Source organism: Odocoileus virginianus, chromosome 6 (genome assembly GCF_023699985.2).
Source record: "Odocoileus virginianus isolate 20LAN1187 ecotype Illinois chromosome 6, Ovbor_1.2, whole genome shotgun sequence".
NCBI classification, from domain to species: domain Eukaryota; kingdom Metazoa; phylum Chordata; class Mammalia; order Artiodactyla; family Cervidae; genus Odocoileus; species Odocoileus virginianus.
In genome coordinates, this window is record NC_069679.1 from 61,234,734 (window position 1) to 61,254,284 (window position 19,551).

Sequence of the window (19,551 nt, forward strand, 5' to 3'; positions counted from 1 at the left end):
CACAAATGGCATTACTATAACGTGATAAAACCACATTTTAGGCTTTTGCTTTTTCAGTGATGTTTTAGAATTCTTTTACCAATTTAATACAATTGGCCCTGCCTCAAAAAGCTGTCAAGTTTTTATAAACCCAAATATTTAAAACACAAACTAACCCTAAATGGTTTTGTTTTGAGACTAAGATCATAATCCAAATTCACTCTCTTGGCAAATGCCACCTCTTAACTCTTGCCTACATGTCAGCTTTTCTTCCTTAGAAAAGGGTAGAGAGTTATCGGTATAGTATTTGACAACTAGAAAGAGATTTGCTATGTGTTCCCCTACTCCTGTACCTTCAAGATTGTATGAAATCCAATCAACTCCTCCATGCAAAAGTTAAGAACCAAACAAAGAATTTATTTTTCTAGAATTTTGATTATGCATTTAATAATGTGTCACATGTCCTTTTGCCATAAATCAGTCTCAGGATATTTGTTGATTTTCAGATAGTTCTTGTTTCAACTGATGAAGTTCTTTCAGGAAACAGCCTACTAGGAGAATTAGCCAGTGACACAGTAGCACTGTATGGAAGAGAGGGTGCCTATTGTGGTGGGTTTGGAGCCCAGGCCTTAGAGGGAGGTGAGCAGAACTGAATTCAAATCCTGACTTTATCCCTGGCTCACTAAATGACGTTGATGTAGACCTTACTTCATAGGGTTGAAGGTAAAAGAAGAATGTGGATGAAGCACTTAGCATTTAGTGAACATTCAGTGTATGTTACTACTACTGACACTAATCGTTGTTGTTATTTTGTTATCATCATCATCATCTGCAGAAGGTTTTTTCAGGCACACACACACACCCAAATGAGCAAACAGACAAAAATCAATATACTTACAATAGTATATTGACTGTATATTTTAAGATAACTAATAGCAAAGTTGTACTCTATCTAAAAAATGGTCTTTTAGATTTAGATATTGAAATATGGATAGATGAGACGATTTCATATTTTGGATTTGCTTCCAGATCTGACAAAAAAGATGGGTCAAGAAGGCAGTAGAAGTACAGTTGAAACACGATTGGGCATTGATAGCTGTATTTGCTATGTGATCACTACAGTAGTTGTTATATTATTCACTATTCTTCCATATAAGTTTGAAATGTTCCATGATAAAATTTTTTAAGATACATTAAAAATAGCTTTTGAATAGCCTCTTAGATGCATTGTTGTTCAAGGAGCCAGTCTCAACTCACTGGTCTTTATTTCTTTTGGAAGAATAACTGAGTCCAGAGATCTAAGCAGTAAGACTCCTGTCATTCTGTTTTATGACTCTCAGAATAGCTCGTGGTGAAAACAAAACAAATACAATTTCTGAATTTCCTTTGTTTTTAACCACATCAGAATCCTCTCTGAAACCACTGTGGGCATTTTAAGTAACCCTCATTACCCTGGCAAGAACAATGTACCTTTCAGACCATCAGGGAGGATAAAATAACTCTTTCTACCCTTCTGTGCTTGCATAACAAAGGTAGAGCTATTAAATACCACTGCTCAATAAGCTAATGAATGATGAGGCCATAATTGTGTATTTGGTGTTTTAGGATCTGAGCCTGTGCCCTGTATGAACTTGTAATCGTTGTGGAGCCTTGTTAACTTCGGCTGCTGACTTACATGTTGGCTGGGGAGGCTGAGGAAGTCCAAAGCCAAAAACTGACCTCTCTGCCTATTTCATATTCAATTCAGGAGTCAAAGAGTGACTTTTTTTTTTGCTTTGGTTTTTTTGTTTAAGTGAAGATAGCTATTTACCCTTAGAGTGGAAGCTGACAATAGCCACAAATGGCTCTGTGTTCTCCTCTTTCATCTGTGTGAGCTGGGGGAAAGGATTATGCTTGGGTCCTCTCTGCTTTATAATTGCCCCTCCTAAAGTGGTATCTTTTCCCCTAAAGCAAAGAATTTGAATTTATTATATTTCGGAGCTCTTTCTTTCACCCCTGGAATCTCTGTCCAAGAGGAAAAGCACATGGATTTTTGTAGGTTTAATTACTTTGGCACAAGGGTCCGAGTGAAGTTTATGGAACTTCAGTCCTTCCCCCCAAAATAAAATAGGCTCTGAATTGGCTGGTGCAACTCATTGTGACCCATCCAAAATGCCTCTGTTTATCTCTTTGGTCAGCATCTTGTGCCAGGTGTGCGCTGAGGCCAGGGAGCAATAACACTCAGCCCCAGCCAAGGGGTGAGACAGGTGTATAGACAGAGTCTTCTGGAGCGCAGTGAAAGTTGTCAGTCGTAGAGCTGTGAACTGGGTGCTCTGGGGGCAGAGCTGACTATCTGGGGACATCAGCACAGACCTCACAGTAGACGTATGAGACGTTTGGCCTGAGGGCAGAACTGAATCCTCAGGTTATCTTATGCTCTTCATCAAACCCACTTATTATTTCTAGTTGAGAGTTTTGTCCTGTTAGGTAGTTCGGTTCAGTTGCTCAGTCGTGTCCGACCCCATGGACTGCAGTACACCAGACTTCCCCGTCCATCACGAACTCCTGGAGCTTACTCAAACTCATGTCCATTGAGTCAGTGATGCCACCTAACCATCTCATCCTCTGTGGTCCCCTTCTCCCGCCTTTAATCATTCCCAGCATCAGGGTCTTAGGTAGTACTTGGTATGAAACCAGCAATGGCATTTCCCTCAAGGCTGGTCCAGTTCTGAAAATGCCTAAAAGGAGACTGCAAAGTCAGGACTGAGGTGTAGAACTGGCCTCTGTGCCCTGGGCATCCTATGACCAGGCCAGGTCACATCCCTAGGGCCGCTCAGTTCCTTGTCCTGAGCAGTGGGGCCATGTCCCAAGACTTCTCTGTGCAGAGGGCATTGTGATGGGCAGCATGTGAAACTGATGACAAAGCGCTTTTCCCTTCCCGGACAAGTCCTGATACCTGTGACGGCTGCTGAGTAAGAGGCAGTCAGACCTCTTAGCTGGGACGTTAGTCACAAGCTCTCTTGAGCAATGTCAGGTCGGCTCTTTAGACCATCATGGGTTTCTGTTAGCACTTGCTTCTTCTATCCAAGGAGATCCTTTCTGAGCTCTCAGCAGGCACATTGGCTTCAGGAGATTTTAGAAATGCAGCCACCCTTTCTGGCAGTGTGAGAGTCAGAGGTCTCTGAGCGTAGGACCACACAGACGTGGACTGCTGGGCTGGAACATGGTGCTGATAAAGCCAGCCCCGAGGCTCAGATCCCCTAAGTCCGTGATCCCTCCTGGAGCCGCAGATGAGAAGCTGGAGCTGGCAGAGATTAGAGATGACAGTGTTTGGACTGATGAGTCCCCAGAGGAGCCAGACAACCAGGCGCTAATAGGGCCTCGAGTCTGAAACCACTTCTAGCAGAACGACTGAGATCATGCTCTTGACAGTGGCTATGACCAGAATCCTCCCCACCCCCCAACAACCCATACACCTGTTCTTCTGGGATCCTGCCTTCATGCAGGCTAATAAATCTTGCTCATACTGTGTGTGTGTTGAGAGGGCAGTGGAGGAGGACATGGTTTCCACAGACCAGAGCCCACTGAAAGCTTGTGTGGGAAGTGGGATTCTGCCCAGGGAAAGGGGCAGGAGGCTAATTGGGGGGCCAGGACCAAGTCTGGTTTAGAGGTGGAGGAGCCTCGCATTGCTGAAGTGGCTGCACAGGCACCCAGCATATCTCCACCAGTCACCCAGTAGACGCCTGGAGCATGAGCGCAGAGTGGAGGCTGGCCTGAGAAAGTGCTGTTCTCATCTTGCTTCTCCGGGGATTCCTGGAAAACGGGACTTGGTTCTCCTTCCTGGGTAGTTTCCAGTGACCCCTGTCTGCAGGTCCCACGTGGTCCAACCGCATCAACTCACTGGGCCCAGTGTGGAAACCAGTCTTGCCAGTTCTGTCATCACCTGCCTCCCTGGAGTGGCAATGTGATCCCGGGCTGGACAGAGACCAGCCTCTCCCCTCAGGCCAAGCAGCCCAACAGGCCTTTATTGTCAGAGCGGAGATGGGAAGATATGGGAAAACAGAGCCATGAATGCCCCAACACAGCCCCCTGGGGATGCAAAGACCCAGAGCAGGTCAGTAGCCCCCACTGTGGAGATGCCCAGTGAGGGGCCACTGTCATTCCCCATAGCATAGCCCCAGGAGGCCACGGCTACTGTAGCTTCCCACCTGGCAGTTGACTGCAGACCTCCAGGTCAGGGTGGTGGTCTAGCATTGCTGCTGGCTGGGCAGCCTCCTTCACTGCTAAGCCAGTGTGGTTGCCTCTGAGCACATCTTTCCTTGAAAAATCAAAGGATAGAGGTTGTCGCCCTGTAGGCAGGGCTGCTCCCCTGATATTCCCCAAGGCTAGACTGAGAGGCAGACAATGGGATGTAGGTGTGTGGGATTCTTTCCCAGCTTGCTGTGGTGCCAGCTTCCCTCTGTTATGATGCCTGGTATGTGTGGGCAATGGGAGACAGTTGGTGCCAGAAGCCTGTGTCAGGGAGGGGTGTTTAGGAGCACTGCCTTTCATTTGCAGACAGTTTTATTGACATTTGACCCACGTTCCTACCTCCATCGATACCTTTCACCAAGCAGTTCTGCTGCTGGAAACTCACTTCCCTTGATTGGATTCTGCTCCTCCGGGTTAGGGGAGGGAGGGTGAGTGCCTTTACCCTGCACTCACTGTAATATCTGAGGTTTCTATGTATCTGGGCTATACCCAAACAAACCCTGTTCTCACTCCTGTTTTGCTTTTCCCTGGTCATTAATGTCCCCACTAACCCACTGAATCTAAGGCAGAAACCCAGGAGTCATCAGTTCTGCTGCTGCTCCTCATCTGCCTTTAAGTGGTCATCAGGCCTTAATCCTGATGACTAATCCTGTTTTCACTAAAACACTGCTGACTGACCCTTACTTTCCATTCCATCTGTCACCGTCCTAGTTCAGGTCTTAACATCTCTTCCCTGGACTCTCTCAGCTCCCCTCTAGCTGATCTTTTCTCATCAGCTGGAAAACTTAATTAGAGAGTTTCAGTGGATCACGTTTGCCTAATATCTAAGTATCAGAACTCCTTAGTCTGGTATGCAGGGCCCTTCACAGTATGGACCTAGCTCTGCTTTCTAGCCCTGGCATTGTGATGGCCTCAGTGTTTCCTTGTGAGTCCTCCTGGGCCACACGGGGTTCCTGAGCTCACCTGCATCTCTGCGCTGGCCCTGTCCACCTGCCCACAGTGACCGTCTCATACCGCTTCCCCACCTTGGAGACTGACTCATGCAGTAAGATCCAGCTCAATTTCTGCCTCTACTGTGGAACTGTCCCTCTGTCCTGCTACTAATAGGAATCAATTGTTCCTTCTTGTTTTTCTCTTACAGCACATGGTTCCTACTTCTCTCATGCCACTTGTATTACACAACAGTTGGTTCTATCTCCCTCCCCCATCATTCTCCTTTCCTCTTTCCCCCAATGTCTGTGTGTATGTATACACACATATTTATGTTATCTACACACACACATACACACACACACACACACACTCATCTATGTGTATATACTTTGAACAAAGATTTATTGAGTGCACTGTGCTAGGCACAGTGTGAACCAGATGCATCTGATGCCTCCTCCGTGGAGCTGACAGTCAAGTGGATATCTGTCTCCCAAACACACAGTGCGTTCCTTGGGGAGAAGGATCGTCTTGCTCTTGATGCCTGTCACAGTGTGTGCTGCGCAGTGGCCACGTGCTCTAGGACTTCACCGAGCGAAGGCCAGTGGGCAGAGAGAGATGCCACAGAACAGGGTGTAGGGTGGGTGGATGTCTCCTGGATAGAAGGTCAGTGGGAAGCCTGGCAGTCACATTGTCAGTCTTTAATGGGCAGCCTGTGTTTTGATGCATGGTTAGCCCATTCAGATGGAACCATCATCCAGGACCATGAGGCAGATTTCGAGAGCAGATCTCAATCTCTTATCCAGATAACACAAACAAGTGTGTCCCCTTTGAAGGGTGGGTGCAGAAAGCTCTCCCGGCTATGTGACCCTGCATCTCATGACCCAGCTCAGCCAGGTAGATGGTTTGGGGCCCGGCTGCCCTCCCATATTTACTACTCTGTTTTTCTTGCAGAGATCTGAAACTGGACAACGTACTGTTGGACCACGAGGGCCACTGCAAACTGGCAGACTTCGGGATGTGCAAGGAGGGGATCTTCAACGGGGTCACCACGGCCACCTTCTGTGGCACGCCCGACTATATTGCTCCGGAGGTGAGTGTGCTCACTGCTCAAGCGGCTTTGGGAATCCAGACTCCCCAGCAGCCCCATCCGAAAGGCAAGGCCAAGCAGACGCTGCCGCTTGTGGGCGGCGTTGAGAGCTGACACCTCCAGACTCCTCTCTGGCTCCTTGGGTGAATGATGGCTGAAAATGTCCTCGGTTCCTCCCAGTACAAATTCAAGACCAAAAGAGTTTGGTAAACTTTGCAGTTGCTTCAGGGTTTAGCCCTGAATGTGAGGACAAAGTGCACTCTACACCTGGCCCATTTAATTTTCTTCTTTGTCTCTACGCAGAGCTTTGATCCCGGCCCCATTTAGCAGAAATAACCACAAGCTCTTGAATTGCCCCCATATGAGTGAGTGAGCCCACCTCCTCCCTCCTCCACAGAGGTAGTCCCAAAGCGCTTTCTGGTTTGGATCGGCGTATACTATTACTTTGGCCTAAGTAGATCATAGATGTTTGACCACCGGAATGAGAAGGCCTCTGATTTGACCCCAGGAAAATAGACCCCAATCTAGAGATGGACTGAAACATGCATGCCAGTGCAGGAAATTCCGTGCTTTACTTCAGCTCCTAATCCTTCATTTTCTGTAGTCATAAGGGTGCGTTTGTTCACTAGATGCACAGAGCTCCTCTCATGTCACCCCTTTGCACAGATCCTCCAGGAGATGCTCTACGGGCCTGCGGTGGACTGGTGGGCTATGGGCGTGCTGCTCTATGAGATGCTGTGTGGCCACGCGCCCTTCGAGGCAGAGAACGAAGATGACCTCTTTGAGGCCATACTGAATGATGAGGTGGTCTACCCTACATGGCTGCATGAAGACGCCACAGGGATCCTGAAATCTGTAAGTGTGACATATTCAGCCAGCTTTCCAACTGTTGCAAACCAGCTTGCTGTGTGTGCTGTTTGGGTGTGAAGTTTGTTTGTTTGTTGACACCACATACCAGCTCTAACTGAAATGTGTGTTTTAATCTATAGAATCAAAGAACCAGAGTTTTCTCAGGCTTTTTTGTCCTCTTATGCAATAGTTATTTTGGAGCCAACTGCCCAGGTGATGCTAGTGGTAAAGAATCTGCTTGCCAATGCAGGAGACACAAGAGATGTGAGTTTGATCCCTGAGTCAAGGAGATGCCCTGGAGGAGGAAATGGCAACCCACTCCAGTATTTTTGGCAGGAGAATCCCATGGACAGAGGATCCTGGTGGGATACAGTTGCAAAGAGTCTGACATGACTGAGCAACTGAGCACACGTAATAGTCGTTGATAGCATTGTTGGCCAAATATCAAGTTATTTCTACCACTTGTGGCTTCAGTGTAGGTGAGGTGATGCTCCTGTTTCGTCCAGTCAGGATGAATAAGGCTGTTGGGTCATGTAAATGGCACTAGCAGTTGTTTCTGTACTGATTGTGTTTCTGTCGGCAACATCCAAGGAGCAGGATGAAGGGGCCTTTCCAGTAGTGCTGGCAGAGAAGAGAGGTTTTTCAGATTTGGGCAAGATCTCATTTGCTTCCGTGTTGTCCTTGTGTAAGTCAGGTGCCAGGCCCACAATTTAGGCGCAGTGTGGAATATCGTGTAGAAAAAGTCTTTCTTTTGTGCATTTAAGGCAATGTGATGAAAGCCTTATTTTCAAGTGTGGAAGAAACATGGATTTGATGCTTTTATGTTGAAAATAAGAAAGTAACAAGTAATATACAATGGATAAACCAACAAGATCCTACTGTGTAACACAGGGAACTTTGTTAAATGTTATGTGGCAGCCTGGATGGGAAGGGAGTTTGGGGAGAATGGATACATCTATATGGACAGCTGAATCTCTTTACTGTCTACCTGAATCTATCACAACATTGTTAATCAGTGTTCTCCAGTATAAAATAAAAAGCGTTAAAAAGAAATAGATGAAGAAAACCAGGAAAAAATTAAGAAGGAACAACCAACAAGAAGGAGAAATTCTTCCAGGGCTTTGATCAGGGGCCCTGCCATATGCCAATAACCTTCTGATTCTAGGACCTGTTTAATGTACAGAATGATAACTAATTTTTTCGTATTGTTTATTACCAGGTATATGACATCACCTGTTGTCCTTACAGTCTTATATATCCTATAGACTCTGAATATACCAGTAAAATATAAAGTTATAAAAAAGTTAACATGTAATAAGAGAATAACATAATTTGGGTCAATACCCTATTAGGAAATCAGGTATTATTTCCCAGTATATGCACAGAGAGAATAAAGATGAATATTCTTCAAATAGGGGAATATCAGAACAATCCATTCTCTCTGGGGTAGTATCTATGGGTAGTATCTATGAACAAAAATTACTTTGTTCAAATTATATCACTTCCAGTGATTGGAGACAAAAAAAACCCTAAATTCGGGAAATACTAGCTTTGTTGGTGAGAGACTTGTCTCTCTGGAAATCTCCAGTCATATAATTAGTGTCACTTTAAGGACATGTTGTTTACAGATTACTCTGTCCTGGGGCTGATAGAATGGTTTTTCCTGAGAAGTCTCCACTTCTGAAGCGGAGACTTCTCAGGAAATGATCACAGAAATCCTTCTCAGGCAAATATTGCCCAAGTGAATCGTAATTTATTACTTGATTCTCAAGTTCTGGCACCGGTGCTCTCCTAATATTGAAGAAGCTTTAATTGCATATAGAAATAAAAGTGAAGTACTTTGGGATTCTATCAAATGTCTTCTATCTACCCTGTTTTCAGAAGAAAAATTTATTTGTATATTTAGTAGAAAATTTAGACTAAGGAGAATGTGGCTTTTATAATTTTTCATTAATAAAAAATTAGGGAGAAGGGCTTGTCTTTATAGATTTATGCCTTAAAATTTCTCAACCCTTGGAAGGAAAATGTACTCACTTCAGCTGGCCCTAGCTACCTATGATGACCTAATCTATGATAACACAACAAATTGTGCTGCAAAGTTGGGCTTACTTTTGAATTATTACTCTCCCAGCCCTGTGGTCTAGAGTTGGGGTCCTTCTGACTCCCAAGGCATGCTAATCCCCTGTGGCCTGCCATCACAGTACTAATGGCTTTTCATGATGCACATATTTAGTCCAATTGAGTCCAATTACCATAGCTGATTTAGCTTTTTTTTTTACTATTTAAAAGAAAGACCGCAGAGTTATATAATTCAAATGAAAATGCTAGTTCATGCCATAAGGAAATATGCATTGTTGGCCTTAGTATATAAAAGTTATTGTGCTTGGTATCATGAAGCTGCTGCTGCTGCTAAGTCATTGTAGTCGTGTCCGACCCCATAGACGGCAGCCCACCAGGCTCCGCTGTCCCTGGGATTCTCCAGGCAAGAACACTGGAATGGGTTGCCATGTCCTTTTCCAGGGTAGGAAACAAAAGTCAGTCTGTGCCTCAAGAAACTTTAATGTTCCCTATTTAAGGATTAACAGTCCAGTTCAGTCTTTCTCTGATAAACACTTAATACCTTTTGAATCCAGGTCCGGGAGAAATCTTTAGAGACCATATCAGCATTTGAGTTGACCATCACCGCATCTGCTCCTCTTAATTTTTTTAGAAGTCCTCAACCTCTTTTTAGCATTTAGAGTCCTCTTAAGAGAATTCTTCCCCACTAAATCTGAGACACAGGTTTCACCCCTTTTAGCCCAATCCCTATAAAACCTAGAGTATCTATTAAGCAAGGTTAAGATTCACATGACATGGAACTGTTAAGATGATTTATATTTAACCAGATAGATCCAATTACTTTTTTTAAAGTTTTATTAGTGTATAGTTGATTTACAATGTTGTGTTTCAAGTGTACAGCAAAGTGAGTCTATTATACATATGTTCATTATTTTTCAGGTCCTTTTCCCATATAGGTTATTACAGAGTATTGAGCAGAGCTCCCTGTGCTATACAGTAGGTCCTTGTTGTTTATTTTATATATGTAGTGTGTGTATGTTAATCCCTGACTTATCCCTCCCTCAATTACTTTATATCTTTGACACCTATAGAAACATTGCTGGTAACTAGTATATATGCTATCCAGGAGCATCCTGCCTGCACAATCTTGGTTCTGGGAGAAAACAGCCTCTGGTGCCTCACGAGACTTTGCTCTTCAGTGGGGACTGAGTTGTTCCTTCTCCCTGCAGACTTCTCCCTGCAGACTCGCATCTGGGAAGCTGTGAACCTCTTGGCTTCGCTTTATTTTGGCCCCTTTCTAACGCCAGCAGTGCAGGGGATGATGCTGTGTCGCTGGCCAAGCACTGACTTTCTTACGTGGCTCTCTGTGTCCTCTCTCGGGCATCTTTCTGTACGAGGAAGCCTGGGTTTCAGTCCACGGCAGGCTTATCTCCCAGCTCTGCTATGCTCTGGCTGAGTGACCTTGGCAAGCTAACACACCTCTCTGAATCTGTGTCCTTGCTCAAGAGATCTGTAAATCGAAGTAATAAAATCCATGTCACAGGGTTACTCCCCAGATTCAGTGAATTCATGCACGTAAGCCACGCAGGAACACGGTAAGCATTCTGGTTCTTCCTCCCGCAAGGAGTGTACCTTAAGAGTAATTTTCTGAAAAACACTGGAAAAGATGTCAGAGAAAATTACTAAAACATATTCACCGAGAGGATTTCGGAGACAGCTTTGTACATTTCAGCCCCCAGGCCTAAAAATAAAAAGCTTAAATGCTATAGCTGAGGAAATTCAGCTGTTCTTGGCAGAGGGCTGAGATATTTAAACAGAAGTGTGATCAAAGAAAAGGAAGAAAACAGTGAAGAGCTCTCAAGATATGGGGAGAAGCACCCAGGAGGGAAGTGTCAGCACCCAGAAGGAAAGTATCAGCGCCCGGTGGTGAGGAACTGGCCTGCAGACCAGAGCTGTCCGAGGGCAGATGTTGACTGTTTCACCTGCTGGCTGTGGGAACTTGGGCACACAGTGTGATTCTGCCATGCCTCGGTTTTCCTCATCTATACCCTCGGGGTCGGAGATGATGCGGGGGGATACTTGGAACAGTGCTGAGCATAGACTAGATGCTCAGGAAGCAGATGCCAATGTCATCAATGAGACTGGGGTGCATTTTTGCATTTTTAGACTCTTGGCCCTTTTCTCTGAAAAAGTATGCTTCTACTTATTGTATTAGGAAGAGGGTTTAAGGTAGCAAGTCATGCCTCACAAACCATTCAAACTGCTTTCTGACTCTAACTGCAACTTGATTTAATTAGACCAATATAGTGTTGTTGTTGTTTTTTTTTCTAGAAGAAACCCAAAAGATTATCCATTCTAATTCCCTCATTTAATAGATGAGGAAACTTGAGGTCCAGAGAAATTGTGACTTATCAAAGGCCATTCAGCACATTACTTAAAACAACCAAACAAATTAGAACCCTGTGTAGCTCTCATGGGAATGTAAAATTGTGCAGGCACTGTGGAAAGTGATATGGCAGGCAGTTTCTCAGAAAATCAAACTTAGAAGTACCATATAACCTAGCAATTCCATTTCTGTATATCCCAAAGAATTGAAAGCAGGGGCTTGAGCATATTTGTACATCAGTGTTCACATCATTGGGGCTTCCCTGGTGGCTCAGAGATTAAAGCATCTGCCTCCAATGCGGGAGACCCAGGTTCAATCCCTGGGTTGGGAAGATCCCCTGGAGAAGGAAATGGTAACCCACTCCAGTATTCTTGCCTCCTCCCATGGATGGAGGAGCCTGGTAGGCTAGTTCACATCATTATTCACAAAATCTAAAAGGTAGAATTGTGCTCATTTCACATGCTAGCAACATTATTCTCAAAATCCTTCAAGCTAGGCTTCAATAGTACATGAACCAAGAACTTCCAGTTGTACAAGCTGGGTTTAGAAAATATAGAGGAACCAGAGATCAAATTGCCAACATCCGCTGGATCATAGAAAAACCATGGGAATTCCAAAAAAAAATTACTTCTGCCTCATTGACTAGGCTAAAGTCTTGGATTGCGTGGAGCACAACAAATCAGAAAACTCTTAAAAGAGATGGGAATACCAGACCACCTTACCTGCCTCCTGAGAAATCTGTATGTAGGTCAAGAAATAACAGAACCAGACATGAAACAACAGACTGGTTCAAAATTGAGAAAGGAGTACATCAAGGCTGTATATTGTCACCCTGCTTATTTAACTTATATGCAGAGCACATCACGTGAAATGCTGGGCTGGATGAAGCACAAGCTGGAATCAAGATTGCCGGGGAAAATATCAGATACGCAGATGATACCACCCTTATGGCAGAAAATGAAGAGAATCTAAAGAGCCTTTGACGAAGGTGAAAGAGGAGAGTGAAAAGGCTGGCTTAAAACTCAACATTCAGAAAGACAGAGATCATGGCATCTGGTCCCATGACTTCATGGCAAACAGATGGGGAGACAGTGGAAACACTTGCAGATTTTATTTTCTTGGGCTCTAAAATCACTGCAAGATGGTGACTGAAGCCATGAAATTAAAAGACGCTTGCACCTTGGAAGAAAAGCTATGACAAACCTAGGTAGCATATTAAAAAGCAGAGAGATCAGTTTACTGACAAAGATCCATATAGTCAAAGCTATGGTTTTCCAATAGTAATGTATGGATGTGAGAGTTGGACTATAAAAAGGTTGAGCGTCAAAGAATTGATGCTTTTGAACTGTGGTGTTGGGAAAGACTCTTGAGAGTTCCTTAGATAGCAAGAAGATCAAACCAGTCAGTCAGTCCTAAAGGAAATCAACCCTGAATATTCATGGGAAGGACTGAAGCTGAAGCTCCAATACTTTGGGCACCTGATGCGAAGTGCCAACTCACTGAACAAGACCTAATGCTGGGAAAGATTGAGGGCAAGAGGAGAAGAGGGTGAGAGAGGATGAGATGGTTGGAGGGTATCATTGACTCGGTGGACATGAGTTTGAGCAAACTCTGGGAAATGGTGAAGGACAGGGAAGCCTGATGTGCTGCATCCATGGGGTCACAAAGAGTTGGACATGACTGAGCAACTGAACAATAGGAAAAAGTGGAAGCAACCCAAGTGTCCATCAACAGGTGAATGGATAAACAAAATATATTATATGCATACAATGGATTAGTCACCCTTAGCAAGGAAGGAAATTTTGACGCTTGTTACAACATGGATGAACTTTGAATGCATTATGTTTAATGAAATAAAGCAAATACAAAGGGACCTCCTCTTATATGAGAACCCTAGAGTAGTCAAATTCATAGAGACAAGAGCAAAATGGTAGTTGCCAGGAGCTAGCAGAGGGGTTGGTAAGGAGTTAGGGTTTAAGGGATGAAAAATTTCAGCTTGAGAAAATGAAAAATTTCTGTAGATGGATGGTGGTGATGGTTGTACAACAATGTGAATATACTTAATCCCCCTAAACTGTACACTTAAAAATGGCTAAGAAGGTAAATATTGTGTTCTATATATTATACCACAGTGAGGGGGAAATACCCTGGGATCAGAATCCAGTTTTTTCTGACTCCCAGTCCAGGGTTCTGAGCTAGCCTACACCTGGCCACTCCCCATTTTTATTCTCCTTTCCATTAATAAGTATCCTTTGCCTTTAGAGTCCCACATGTTTAGCACCCAAATAACTCCCTGGTATGATTCTTTCCAACTGTCCTAGAAACATAAGCCACTGGAGGAAGCTTCCAGGGTGCCATGTACTTAATACTCACAGAGCACGAATCTGCCAACCATCTAACTTTCCACAAAGTAAGATATAACATTTATGATAAGAATGTTAGTGTTATTTAAAGATTGTGCATTTGAGTCTTTCTCTATTGACCTGAGATGAGCCTGTGACTGCAGGAGAAACTGATACACGAGGGAATTAGGATCCCTGTCTCATTCCACCTGGCAAATACTTGTCAGATGTCTTCCCTTGGCTTGGCCTTGTGCGAAGTGCCGGGAAGCAAAGCTGAAAAGACACAGCCTCTTCTGTTGCTCACAGCCTCGTAGGAATGAGAACACGTAAACGGATACTTAGCTTGCTGCCAAGGAGGAATGATCAAAGCTCTCTCTGGGGTCAAGGACAGGGAAGCGACATAAGGACAAGGCAGAGGAAGCAGCGTCTCGGCTGGGCGTTGAGAAACAAACAAGGGTTCAGTAGGGTTGATGGGGGTGTGGGGGGAGGGTAGTCTAGACAGAGGAACTAACTTGTGTAAGTACTCAGAGGGGAGTGGAGCGTGTGTGTTCAAAGAAGTGCAGTCACCAGTTCTACCGCTAGTGCGATAGGGGAGGGTGAGGGCTGGGAAAGATGACATGGGGCCTCTGAGGGGTCCAGGAGACATTTGGAAAGTGGTCTGTTCCTTGCAGTTGGTCATGTGGGTCTGGAGCTCAGGAGAGAGGTGGCAGATTACCATATAGCATGGTGTTGAGAACAGGGGAGCAGATGTGAACTGGGGGAGAGGGTGGAGAGTAAAAGGGGGGGCCTGGGGACACCGGTGTTGAAGGGGTGACAGTGGGAGACGATTCGGTGAGGAGGTTGAGGAAGGATGACTTCGGGTTGTGTGAACATCTCCTTCTGAAGCCTATCTTCTAGTTTTACATGTGGTGAGATAGGCTAATGCTTTTGCAGCATGCTTTCCTCAGAAACTGATGCTCACGGTAACTTCTGAGTAGTGCTAGCCAGGTTCAGTGCTAGTCCTTGGCCAGGAACCTAGGGCTTGGGAAATGCATCTGTTGGGAGCTAGGTAGGTTGAGACATTTTTAAGGACTCTGAATGAACTTTCATTTTGTTTTGCAATTCCAGATCAAGGTAAGATACCCTGCTTCCTTTAAAAATATGGACTTCAGGCCTTTTCCAAGGATTTTGTAACCATCTGTGATTCTGGGGGCTTACTGACTTCAAAAGTTCCTAATGTTATGAACCTGGAGGGTATCATGCTTGGGGAAATAAGTTAAAGGACAAATATTGTAGGCTATCACCTATATGTGGAATCTAAAAAATACAACAAACTAGTGAATATAACCAAAAAGCAGCAGATTCACAGATAATAGAGAACAAACTAGTGGTTACCTGTGGGAGAGGGAAGAGGGGAGGTGGCAAGACAAGGGTAGGGGATTAAGAGGTACAAGCTACTATGTATAAAATATATATAAGCTACAAGAGCATATTGTACAACCACAGGGAATATAGCCAATGTTTTATAATAACTATAAATGAAATACAATCTATAAACATTTTAATCACTGTGATGTACACCTGAAACTAATATAACATTGTAAATCAAGTATATTTCAAATTAAAAAAAAAAAAAGAGTTCCTAATGTTGACTCCACTGGGTGTCATAATCCCCAAACTGTCAGGAAGTCATGCATGCTCTTCTGGATTGTAATCATTTGTCATGGAGCTTGGTGACCATTAGAAACTTAAACACAGGATTTCAGAGATGGAGGATGTATAAAAACAGTTTATCTAAATCCCTGGTTGGCAGGCGAAGCAACCTCACATAATAGAATGGAAAGAACACACACTAGTCTGAGGGTCGCAAGACCCCTACTTGCCACTGCTACCCAGTCTTTATTCCTTAATGCAGTGATGATAACACCTGTGGTACCCACTTCAAATGGGGGTAGCACCATGAAAGCATTTTCAAAGTGGTAGGCACAATGCAGGAGAAGTTATTAGTATTGTTAAATTATGAGTAGTAATTTCACAGCATGCTGAGAGCTGTCATTATCTTCATCCTCTCTTTGAACATCCACCAACATCATCAAGATTATTAAGTGCTTAATTGTACATGAGGCTGTGTTAGCTTTTTATTTTGGAGAGAGCTGTATTTCTGTTTTCCCAGGAGCCTTTTTTTTTTTTTTTCAATTAAAACTTTTTTTCTTATGCTTTTTTAAAATTGAAGTATAGTTGAGTTACAATGCTGTGTTTCAGATGTACAGCCAAATGACTCAGATATATATATGTAATGTATATAATATATATATTATTTTCCATATTCTTTTCTGTTATAGATTATTACAAGATATTGAATATAGTTCCCTGTGCTATACAGTAGGTCCTTATTTTTTATCCACTTTATATAGTATGTATTCCTAATTTATCTCTCCCAGTCCCAAGTTGAGTACCTGAGGGCACCCCAAAGAAGAATTTGTAACAAATGCCACACGGAGAAGGAGACCACCCGCTGGTGAGCCGTGTCCACGCTGCTCCTCTTATCTCTGTGTGTGACCCTCTTCTGCTGGGTCTACCCTTCCCCACGGGAGAGGCAGGAAGGGCCAGGATCCCGGAGCCTGCCCTTCACATCCGCTCTCACCACTCTCTCAGTGTGGTGGGTCATCCCTACTTGGCTTCCTGAGATTTCCCGACAGTCTTGTCTTTGGATCAGAAGGTCAGCAGCATTCCTGGAATTGGCGTCTTCTGGATATTTTCCTGCCTTTTTTTTTTCCTTCAGAAGGAAATGCCTTCTAAATGTCTTCTTACTTTAAAATAGAAGGTATTATTATTATCCCATGTCTGTAGAAACTGTGTGGATACGCATTTATGTAACACCATAGCATCATAGATGTTCATGACCCGGGGGCTTTGTATGGTATACTAATGTCAGTGAGTCCCCTCAATTCAGGGTGAGGGGTGTTCTTGTCTGTCTTTCACGGTGAGGGCGGGGCTGAACAGGGTGGGCACCAACATCTCACCCAACATAGCCCCTAACCCTGTATTCCTTTCCTTCCCTCACTCTGCCATTCATCATCTTTACCCCCACCACAGGATTGGATAGCCTTACACCAAAAACTCAAGAGTCTCCCCAAAGTGCACATAAACGTGGAGAGAGGGCTGAGGACTTGCTGGTGAGAACTCTCCCCCTGGAGCAGAGAGTCAGTGGGGGAGGGGACGTGGAGTACAGAGTTTTTGGCCCAATTTTCTACGTGAGAAATAAAAAAATCCCGTCATTAAACAGTGATCCCAACAACTAAAAATAACCACAGTTTCCACTCCAATAGAGAAGACTATTTTTCTCTCTTGCCCTTTTGTCTCTCCTGTCTCATCTCGGTGAAGGTTTATGTTAAATGCATGTTCCAGAAGCAAAACTATCCTACCCCTGCTCTCAAAGAACAGTTATATAAAAACTGGCAACATCCACAGAAGGTAGCAGAGGAAAGATAAAGATATGCAATCTTATGGAAGAACAGATGGAGACTTTCTAGATTGCTGACCTTAAAGATGATTTAAAAAATGTTTTTTTTTTAACTTGGTTTGGGTATAAACACGTTCTCTGTTGGCCACCATGTCACTGAGTTTCCTCAACTGGCATTCAGTTATCCCAAAATGCTAATAATCATGACACAGAAGAAAATACATGGTTTGCTTAGAGCTTCGGCAGTTGCACTGAACTTTGGCTTCATCAGCTCCAGAGAGGCTTGGCGGGGTCAGTCCTCCTGAGTCCCCAGAGCTTAGGAAGGTGAAGGCCTCCCTGAGGTGAGCGTTCCTTTGTGCTCCTTCATCTCCGGTGAGAGATCACAAGGCACCAGTGCTGACTCAGCTGAGTCAACGCCCTTTCCTCCTGCTCACACAGGTGGCCAGGTTAAATAAGTGCTGAAAGGAGTTTGGTGCGTTCTCCTGAGTCACCTTTGTCAATTCAGGAAGCACTGTAAACTTGGCCTCAGAAGGAGATTATAGCGTGCTCTCGCTTCTGAGCTTTACAGAAATTAAAGTGTATGTTTGTGTGTGGGCTTATCTGTCATCACACCTATCAGATTTCATTCATCTGTGTGTTGTCTGCAGGAGTCTCGCTCACCTCTGTGTACAGAGGGAACCACAAGAAATCGGGGATCCTCTTTTAGCACTGAGTGTGTCCCATACACTGTCACCAGGCAGTTAACCGCAGTGGCACTGAGCATGTTCCTCGGCATTTCCTGCTCCCCTCCTGGCAGAGGTTGGAGTGCTTGAGGCAGTAGCCAAAGGTGGTCAGCCAGGGGGAGGCCTCAGAAGCAGAGGGAAGCCTGGGACCAGGGTCTTGCAGAGGATCCAGCCCTCCATCATTACAGCCGATTTTTCAAATACTGTTACGGGGAGAATCCAGAAGTCAGTTACCAAAAGGTCCTTTAAAAAGAGGATGGTTAACATGCAGCCTGGCAGTGCTTGCCCGTGGCCAGGACTGGAGTTCCCTTAGGAGGAAATGGAGCTTTAGGCTTCTTACTGAAACTGACATTATAGAAATGGGTCATGTACTCACAGACAGACCAGGCTGGTATAGGCAGAAAACAGAAAAATGCTGATATCCTAGAGACTTCATTTTTGGCATATTATTAAAGTTACTGTTCTCAACTTCCTTCCCCCATTTTAGATTGTTAGGATCTCTGTTCTTAGAAAACTTAACATTTTATCTGTGGCTAGCAGTATGAAGGATTTTTTTTTAAATGAAGTATTAACATCACATGACTCTTTAATCTTCATATCTCAAACAGGATAAAAACGTCAGGTTTTATAAAATGAGCATAGGAATCTTTTCTATGTAGAGGTTTGCTGACGGATGTCTGTGGGTCCCAAGAGATAGAGTTGGAAAAAAGTCTAATGAACAGAAGTAGCATACTTTGTTTTCTTTAATTTGTCACTTCCAGTTATCACACAGACTTCCTTTTTAGCAGGTGATGGTTAGGTTTGGTTTGAACACCCAAGACAATGTGTATCCGGAATAAAGAAGGACATTGGACTGGGTTTCATCAAGAGGAAATGAAGACTTTGTGTAGTATGCCTCTGGAGGGTCCTTCTTCAACACTTGCTCCCTCTCATAGCTGTCAGGAGAGCTTCCCTTTCCTTTACCATTTGGGAGTTACTGGAGAGCAATGAAACCCTCGCTATCAGTCAGAGCTGCCTGGGACTGGTTTGCCAGGAATAAAACCATCTTGGCCAACAACATTGGCATTGGCACAAATGCCTGACCTTGGGCTTCCTTCTCTGAGACTCGCTTCTGACCTTTACCTCTTTTTTTAACCAACACTGTAACATAACTATAGTGAAGCTACTGAGATAGCTTGGGTTTCAGGGGAAGCTATAATGAGTGTAAAACATCAGCAAGACAAAGTGTTAAGAGCATTGATAAAGAATTAAGTATATGTCCAGGAACAGCCTTCTGGATTCCAACCATAGACAGGATGAAAAATATAATCAACAAACCTTTCTAGTTATCTGTTTTATATACAGTAGTGTATATGTCAGTCCCAATCTCCCAATTAATCCCTCTCTCCTTCCCCCCGCCCCAGTAATCTTGTTTGTTTTCTGCATTTCTGACTCTGTTTCTTTGTAAAAAGGTTCATTTGTACCATTTTTTTAGATCCCACATATAAGCAATATGATATTTGTCTGACTTCACGCAGTATGAC

At 44.0% G+C, this 19,551-nt stretch overlaps 1 protein-coding gene across 1 annotated transcript in view; it reads left to right on the plus strand.

Moving 5' to 3' along the window:
- PRKCH (protein kinase C eta) overlaps positions 1-19,551 on the plus strand; it is a 235,024-nt gene that overhangs the window by 206,138 nt on the left and 9,335 nt on the right. Inside the window, exons 11-12 of the mRNA XM_020905071.2 lie at positions 6,094-6,232; positions 6,896-7,084. Coding sequence (XP_020760730.1) covers positions 6,094-6,232; positions 6,896-7,084 — 328 coding nt within the window. The remainder of the gene's footprint in view (positions 1-6,093; positions 6,233-6,895; positions 7,085-19,551) is intronic.